Genomic DNA, 9,578 nt, shown 5'->3' on the forward strand with positions numbered 1-9,578 from the left:
GTCCCTCTCTGTGTCTATCCAACTCCCCAGTTCCAGGGACCTTCCTCTCTCTCTCTGTCTTTTTTTCAGCCCCAGACTGCACAACACTGTGGTACACAGGATCCTCTCCAAGGCCAGGATCTCTACTCTGTTGTTTGTGGAAAAGCAAAGTCTTCACTTCACATTTCCTGCCTTTCCTGCTTAAAATTAGCAGCAGGCTGTCCTTATCTCCACAGACCAGGGTTCCTGTGGGATGGAGAGGAAAGGGAGGAGTGTACAGAGGGGAGGAGAATCAAGGTGTGTGTGAAATCCATTTCTTCTCCTGTCATTTTTCCTCTTTCCTTTGGCCAAAATTCATCATTTTACTCTGCCCTATTTTCCTTTCTCTTCCAGTCACTTGGCATGAGCGATGACAGCTGTACCTTTGTGTCACCACTGATGGCATTTTGCCAATTTGCAGTTTAATAGAGATACACACATTTTATCTATCTATCTATCTACCTATCTATGGTATGTCTGTCTGTCTGTCTATCTAACTTTAAATGGTTGTATCTATAAGATAATTTAATAATAATATGCAATACAGTATAAAAATAGCATGAAAAAATTATTTCATTTAATTAAACGCACAGGAAAAGCACAGGATAAAATCAAAACCAAACAGATGAAACCCTAGCGTTTTTCTATTATTTCATAACAAAAGATTTCATAACACAATTTCCAAAATTTTTGAGCTTTAACTGTTCCGCTTTTTCTGCTGTAGTCTTGCTGGTCATCACAGTGCTTCAGATTTTCCGTGTAGAGTGCCAGCTTTGTGCTGGGTTATCCTGGCTAGGCTAGCTTTTACAAAAACAAAAGTCCTGATAAGATCCCTGCAGGAAAAGCAAGATTTTGCCCCAAACCCGACCACTTTCACCTCAGTGTGCTTTCCTTTCATAGTAGAGTTCATTAAGGGTATCTGGAGGTTAGTGATTAAGAACAGTAGATAGCATATGGTTTTAGGACAGAGCCGCTGGTCTGGGAGGAACGGGACAGGCCCTATACTGACATTTCCTCTCATTGTTGCTTTGTGCTGTGGAGTGCATATATCAGCTGTTGCCATACAATGTTCTGAAGTGTACATTAGACTTCATTTTCAGCCTCTTTTTGCATTAAAAAGCCCCCAAGAACATGGTTAATTCATGTTTGTGACCTCTTGGCCTGTCATTTATGAGAAAGAGTTTATTTATTTATTTTTGAATTTAGATTGTTTTTGTTTTGTTTTGCAATTGAAGACATTTATTATTTAACCTGAATGTTTTTTTTTATTAAATAAATACATTTATAAATATTCAAAAAAAATAAAATAAACTTCATTGTAGGCTTTTACTGAAGTCATTTTTTCTCCATTGTGTCACCTGAAGGATTTTGGGTTCCTTGCCACTGTCACCTCTGGTTTGCTTAGTCGGGGACACTTAATATTCAGCAATATTACTGATAAAACTTGAACTTGAAACTGAACTTACTTGGGCTGGACGGTGACTCTCTTAAAAGTTTTACTTTTAAAAGTAATGCATTACAATATTGCGTTACTTCCTAAAAAAGAAACTAATTTTATGAAAAGTAATGCGTTACATTGCTTTTGCGTTACGTTTTCTCACCTGGACTGGGCTTGCTTGTTTATTTTTTAATAACAAAAAAAAAAAAAGTTCTATTTTTGGCAAATGATAAGGCCCTCTAAAAGTGAAATGAATAAGCCTCAGGCTGAAGGAAATGCATATTTACGCCTGTACAGTAGAAGGCGCAGCTCAAACAAAGCCATTCTGGCTTGAAGAATAGGATACAGAAGAAGGAACTTCAACAATCTTATTTCTAAATCTAATATAAAGTAATTTTTGCTTGTTAGAATGGTTGAATTAGATCATTAAATGTCAGCAGCAGACATTGGCTAATAAAGTGAGATTAAATACATAAAGTATATCTGTGTAATATAATATAATTAATTATTACAGGTTTGCATAAAATTCTGAGATTGTAATTTCACTGTTTTTATTCATTTTGAGGAATGCTGAATGTTTTTGTGCATGTGAGATGAGTAAATGTTCAATTTAGTCTAGAACTACAATAACCATCATGTTCACACTGCACACAAACACCTCTGCACTTTATTTCTCTCAACATGGGAACAGGAGAGCTGTCAGTCAATAAATGTGAAAATATTACTTGAAAAAGCAACTTGGATATTTTGTTCTAAATTGAAAAAAATAATGCGTTACAAAAAAGTAATCTGATTACAGGAACTCAAGTTACTTGTAATGCGTTACCCCCAACATTGTCTGCATTGTAAAAAGCGCTATATAAATAAAGGCAAAATATATAAATATATAATAAAATAAAATAAATGTTATTGTAAGGCTTTGACTGAAGTAATTCATAATGTATGAATGAAATGAAAACCAAACTCCTTATTCCATCCTAAACATAGTCTACTTAATACATGAACCATGAAATATATATATATATTTTTTTGTATAATTGCTGCAAAAATCTTGTTGAGCATGTTGTCTATTTGTTACATTGTATAATACAGGGGTCTCAAACTCAAATTGTCGGGGGGCCGTTTCTGTGATTGACACCTCATAGGAGGGCCATATTATCCTTCAAGCGCAAGAAAGCGCAACATTTCAGAAAATTTACTTTCCTTTGCATTATTTCTCATTTAGCCTAGCCTACTTCAAATTTCATTAGGCCTACTAAAATATTTTTTATACCTATACTATAATACTATACTAAATGTAAACAGCAGTGTCTCTCTCATTGTTAGAGTGTTATATAATTATATAATACTATTAATTGAAATTGTCTGGTGCGACTTCTCACATCCAACAAGATATATGGAATAAAAATCAGTAATTTAGGAACAAAACCAGCAACACTTGTGGCGTGGAGGGGTCAGAAATAAACAAAAAATCTGGAGCTATATATCAACTTTATTTTGCCAAAAAAATAAAAATCTCTCATTGTTACATACATTATTAGTTTTTAATATTTAGTGGAAGTATTTTACCTTACTTTATGTTAGCTTAAATAACATTAAAATCTTGCACTGAACAACACTATACTGAACAAATACAATCCCTGAATACATTTGTACACTTTGTTTCTTGACAGACACCTGCAGCGCTTGTGCTCACACAGCTGGGCCACATTTGTCCAAGATGCAGTTTGAGCATCGGTAACGTTTAATGGCTGTTTAAATCGGCGCTCATGACTTAAAGTCGAGTGCTTTTACTGTAATTTAGGCAAGCGCGCTCATAATAGAAGCGATTGAGAGCGCGGTTCATGGTTGCATAGCAACGACAGACGCCAGTGGAGCGAAAGCGCATTGGAAAGGAGAATGGCCCCGCGGGCCGGCAGTTTGAGACCACTGGTATAATATATTTCATTATATTTTTTTTTCTGTATTGTGTTGTCTTTATTTGTGGCTGCTGTAACTCCTCTGTCCTGTTCTGTCCTATCCTATCCTATCCTATCCTATCCTATCCTATCCTATATCCTATATTCTATCTGTTCTTCTTTTAATGGACAGCAGATGGCTCTGTTACTCTTTAGAGAACGCTGCAGCTAATCATCATTTCAGGCTGAACTCTGATTTTTATCTGATTTGCATTTCAAATAAATCCCTGGACATCCCCATTCTTGATCTTGTTTGCTTATTGGTTTGTTTTGTTTATATCTCGCCAATTTAATCTCTCTCTCTCTTTCTTATCTATTCCCAGGAAAACATTGAGCACAATGTTGCACATGTGGTTCTGAGCAGTTTGACGGAGGCTACAGAAGCTTCATGGTGGCTCCTTGGAGAATGTGAGTGAATGTGATTGACATAAGATCCTCTGCGCACAAAGACTCATGTCAGTAACTTTGCTGTGCTCTCTCTCTCTCTCTCTCTCTCTCTCTCACATCCATCTGCAGTGACCGTGTAGAGGTCATTGCTAAGCACTGCTGTTTGAAAACCAGCAGACTCAGCAGAGCGGTCTCTGAATCCTGAGCTTAATGCTCCAGTCAGGCATTTCACTTTGCTTTTTTCCTATAACATGTATGTGTGTGATTGAATTGGTAATGAAAGTGAAAAGTGTGTCTCTGGAATGGGAGTTTATTTCTATCCCTCTCGAATTTCACTTAATGGAGTCCTATGCTTGAGATGCCATATTCCAGCATCTTTTTTTTTTCATTTTCCATGGGCAGAAGCTCAGACATGTAACGCATCTTAATTGAATCACTTAATGTAATGTTGTCTGGTATTGCTAAAGTAACACACTCACACACAGGACTCGATTCGGCCCTCACTATTGGTCAACAGACTGCATTCGAGATCTGCACTCTGATTGGACACCAGGTGGCAGTGAAATCTAATGCTGATGCCAGAGTAGAGTCTGAGAGGCAGAAAGAGAGCGAGAGTGCAAAGGGAAGAGGATGCTTCCTGCAGAAAGCACAGAACTTCACAGGGAGGAAAGAAACCATATGTTTGCATGGCATGCACTGATTTAAAAACATTGACTCTTTTCATGTAGTGTTGATCCAGCTGATCCTAGATCATTGGAGAAGTCTCGGGTGGAGCCGCATCCACTGACCTGCATCAGCACCACTGACTTCGAATCAGTGGAATGGCATCTGCTCAGCGCTATGGTCGTTCAGACAGGGAGATTGCCAATGAGATGCAGAGGCTGCAGGGTAAGTGCTTACGCATGCTTTCTCTTAAAGGTGACCTCGCCACTGTGTAGGATGACACAGCATATACGTATTTAAGATGTCATTTTCTATAAAGGCTGAAATTACTTTTGAATGACTTGAATGGATTTTAACTCGGGTTTTGATGTTTTAGCATGTTTTGTTTCATGAATGCACCTATGAATCAATATAAGATGTCTCTGCTAGTGTTATTTGGCTGTCCGGGTTCAGTATGTCTCTCTTCAGCTGTGTGTTGTGAGACGTGTGATGCAATTCCCAGGATTGTCACAGCCACATGCAAAGTTTACGGTTGGTTTCCAGTTGATGCTTTGCGGTGCTTATGACGTCTCATGTTGCAAAATCGTCCTTGGGGAGAAATTCTGTTCTGGCACTTGAGGAGAGTTTGTTTGTGTTTATGCGAATACATATTCCGTTACACAATCCCATTTTTTTCAGAAGTTTAAATGGTTTAAAATATAGATGCTCTTTACATTAAGCACTGAAAACTGGTGTATTAGAGCATCTTTGGCCATTTTCTCATTGACCTGGATTGTAGTGCTTGTGTGCCCTTTGTGTGGACCACTTTTACGATTGAATCAGAGGTAGAGAAGAGAGAGTGAATGAATGGAGAAATGAGATTAGGATGAAGAATTGCTCAGAGAGAGACAGCAGGAATGAAGAAAGAGAGGGTTTAAGAGCAGAAGAGCTGACTCTGGATGTGTGTAGTTCTGCAATAAACAAGGTACAGTACAGTGTGTCACCTCTAAAGTAAATTATGTAATGCTCTTTCAGCATTGCTCGTCTTCATAGAGTTAGGTAATTGTAATAGTAGGGCTGCACAACGATTAATCGCGATTAATTCCGCGATGTAATAGTCATTTTTAAGTAATACTTTATTATTTTTTCCTCTAAATATCATTGTTTACTGACCCTCATGTTGTTATACAATAAATAGGGACTGGAGATTTCAATCTACAAAAGCACTATATAAGTATCATAAAAGTATCCAAATGACTTATGCGCTATATTATTTATCTTCTAAAGACATTAGACCACTTTGTGTGAGTAGTTAGTCAATAGAAATTTATATTGTTGTTCACATTCAAACAAACAGACAAACAAACATCATGAGAGATTCATTAGAAGGCGCAATATTTGATTCATGATCAAATTGGTTTGAGTCGATCTTTTCGATGAATCGGTTGATCGGTTCACAAAACTGAAGTAAATAGTTCAGTGTAGGAATGCACCTTAAAGGGTTAGTTCACCCAAAAATGAAAATAATGTCATTTATTACTCACCCTCATGCCGTTCCACACCCGTAAGACCTTCGTTAATCTTCGGAACGCAAATTGAGATATTTTTGTTGAAATCCGATGGCTCAGTGAGGACTGCGTAGGGAGCAATGACATTTCCTCTCTCAAGATCCATAAAGGTACTAAAAACATATTTAAATCAGTTCATGTGAGTAAAGTGGTTCAATATTATTATTATTATTATAAAGCAAAGAGAATATTTTTGGTGCGCCAAAAAAAAACAAAATAATGACATATAGTGATGGCCGATTTCAAAACAATGCTTCAGGAAGCTTCGGAGCGTTATGAATCAGCGTGTCGAATCAGCGGTTCGGAGCGCCAAAGTCACATGATTTCAGCAGTTTGGCGATTTGACACGCGATTCGAATCATGATTCAACACACTGATTCATTATGCTCCGAAGCTTCCTGAAACAGTGTTTTGAGATCGGCCATCACTAAATAAGTCGTTACTTTGTTTTTTTGGCGCACCAAAAATATTCTCATCACTTTATAATATTAATATTGAACCACTGTACTCACATGAACTGATTTAAATATGTTTTTAGTACATTAATGGATCTTGAGAGAGGAAATGTCATTGCTGGCTATGGAGGCCTCACTGAGCCATCGGATTTCAACTAAAATATCTTAAAAGTGCCCTAGAACTAAAAATCGAATTTATCTTGGCAAAGTCAAATAACAAGAGTTCAGTACATGGAAAAGACATACAGTGAGTCTCAAACTCCATTGTTTCCTCCTTCTTATATAAATCTCATTTGTTTAAAAGACCTCTGAAGAACAGGCGAATCTCAACATAACACTGACTGTTACGTAACAGTCGGGGTGTACGCCCCAATATTTGCATATGCCAGCCCATGATCGAGGCATTACACAAGGGCAGCCAGTATTAATGTCTGGATGTGCACAGCTGAATCATCAGACTAGGTAAGCAAGCAAGGACAACAGCGAAAAATGGCAGATGGAGCAATAATAACTGACATGATCCATGATATCATGATATTTTTAGTGATATTTGTAAACTGTCTTTCTAAATGTTTCGTTAGCATGTTGATAATGTACTGTTAAATGTGGTTAAAGTTACCATCGTTTCTTACTGTATTCACGGAGACGAGAGCCGTCGCTATTTTCATTATTAAACACTTGCAGTCTGTATAATGCATAAACACAACTTCATTCTTTATAAATCTCTCCAACAGTGTAGCATTAGCCATTAGCCACGGATCACAGCCTCAAATTCATTCAGAATCAAATGTAAACAATATAACAGTATACAATACTCACATAATCCGACGCATGCATGCAGCATGCATGACGAACACTTTGTAAAGATCCATTTTGAGGGTTATATTAGCTGTGTAAACTTTGTTTATGCACTGTTTAAGGCTAGCGCGAGCTCCGGGGGCGGAGAGTGCGCGATTTAAAGGGACCGCAACCTGAATCGGCGCATTTCTAATTATTAGTCCACTTTCAAATAAACATTTTCTGATAATTTACTCACCCCCATGTCATCCAAGATGTCCATGTCCTTCTTTCTTCAGTCGAAAAGAAATTAAGGTTTTTGATGAAAACATTCCAGGATTTTTCTCCTTATAGTGGACTTTAATTTGCCCCAAATGGTTGAAGGTCAAAATTACAGTTTCTGTGCAGCTTTAAAGGGCTTTAAACGATACCAGGCGAAACAATCAGTCATTTTCTAAAAAAAATTAAAAATTATATACGTTTTTACCATAGACGCTCGTCTTCATCTAGCTCTCTTCTTCTTCTCTATTAGAATTCTGGCAGTGTAGAAGCTGCTAAGTGTATTACTGCCCTCCACAGGTCAAAGTTTGAACTAATTGTTATATACTTGCACTAGCATATTGTATATGACAGTTTAGTTCAAACTTTGACCTGAGGAGGGCAGTAATACACTTAGCAGCGTCTACACTGCCAGAATTCTAATAGAGAAGAAGAAGAAGAAGAAGAAGAGAGCTAGTTCAAGACGAGCATCTATGGTTAAAACGTATATAATTTTTTATTATTTTTTTTAGAAGATGACTGATTGTTTCGCTAGATAAGACCCTTATTCCTCGTCTGGTTTAAAGTCCTTTGAAGCAGCACTGAAACAGTAATTTTGACCTTCAACTGTTTGGGGACAATTGAAGTCCACTATAAGGAATCCTGGAATGTTTTCATCAAAAACCTTCATTTCTTTTCGACTGAAGAAAGAAGGACATGGACATCTTGGATGACATGGGGGTGAGTAAATTATCAGCAAAATATTATTTGAAAGTGGACTAATCCTTTAACAGTTTAGTAAACGTAAGGTTAAGTGATTGTATGCAGAACCTGATTTCACCAAGTACAACATGTTCCTGGATCAACATCTTTGTTGAACCTGGAACAACTAATTAGATTTGATGGACAAGTTCACAGTTTATGTCAAGTTAGGCTTACAGCCAGGGTTAGGTGCTTCTACATCAGTGTTATTCACCATTTCCCTCTGATTTTAGGGATAACTTGTGGTAGGGTAGGCATATGGTTAGGATTACATTTTCAGACAGGTATTTCAGTCTTACTCTGCAAAATTAGGATGTGTGATGATTTAGCCTACAAGCTGTTTTATTTGACATCTTTCTCAGGTTTATCACTGATTGAGCGATTACATGAGGATTAATTTCAGTAAGTTGTAATGTATCTTTCAACATACCTTTTGGTGTTCACCCATGTTTATTTTGTGATGTAACTGGTAGGGTAGAGTGGGGTAAAACGCCTCCTTGGGGTAAAACACCCCCTACTGTTTTTCCCAAAATAACCACGATAAAGTCAAGATACATTTTTGTTGTTGCTATGGACTAAGTTGACAAGTATTAACTGTGAAGCTTGCACTGGCGACATAACTGAGAGAAAACGGATTTTATGGTAAGTGATATAATTTTCAGCAGTAATAAAAAAAAAGTGTTTTAAAGCTTGTTGTTTTGCAGAACATCACAGTTGTATATGATGAGAATAGAAAGGCCTGCAGTTAGGGAGTACATGTAATTTAAGGAAAATATAATTATATTTGCAGAATGACAAAAAAAAATTTCCCCAAACTTAGTCTGTGGGGTAAAACGCCCTCAGTCACTTCCCCCAGGGGGCATCGTTTCCCACAATCATAATTACTGTAGTTACCATGTTCTGAACATCACATACTTTGTTTTTCCTTCTAATGTAATCTAACTAGGTGGTGAATAAAATATTTGGATGTTATATATTTAAAAATTATCTCAAGTTAGCATCAGCTAACAATATTTTTCAAATTGGCTGATTTTCAGCGTGGTTCATTAATAAATATTCATATTTATCTACTGTTATTTTGGCTTGTTTTATTTTAAGCCAAAACTGCTTGTACTCTGAATTTGCTGTAAATGTATAAAGCAAGCATTGTTTTGTCAGAGTGGGGGGCATTTTACCCCACCTGTGGGGCAAAACACCCCCTTGGTACAAATTTAATTTTTGCTAAAAATCTAATAACACAAAAACTCTGGACATTTTTCACTCTTGGTTTATAATGTATGTCATTGTCACTGAAAAATAGGATAACTATTCTAGA

The 9,578-nt window shown here is 37.0% G+C and overlaps 1 protein-coding gene across 1 annotated transcript in view; it reads left to right on the forward strand.

Annotated features, from left to right (window-relative positions):
• The first annotated feature begins 138 nt into the window (after window positions 1–138).
• The window catches only part of syne1a (spectrin repeat containing, nuclear envelope 1a), a 160,053-nt gene continuing 150,613 nt past the window's right edge, over window positions 139–9,578 (forward strand). The window contains exons 1-3 of the mRNA XM_048206457.1: window positions 139–276; window positions 3,738–3,822; window positions 4,530–4,689. Of these exons, the coding sequence (XP_048062414.1) occupies window positions 4,623–4,689 (67 nt within the window). The 5' untranslated portion in view covers window positions 139–276; window positions 3,738–3,822; window positions 4,530–4,622. The remainder of the gene's footprint in view (window positions 277–3,737; window positions 3,823–4,529; window positions 4,690–9,578) is intronic.

Source organism: Megalobrama amblycephala, linkage group LG11 (assembly GCF_018812025.1).
Source record: "Megalobrama amblycephala isolate DHTTF-2021 linkage group LG11, ASM1881202v1, whole genome shotgun sequence".
NCBI classification, from domain to species: Eukaryota; Metazoa; Chordata; class Actinopteri; order Cypriniformes; family Xenocyprididae; genus Megalobrama; species Megalobrama amblycephala.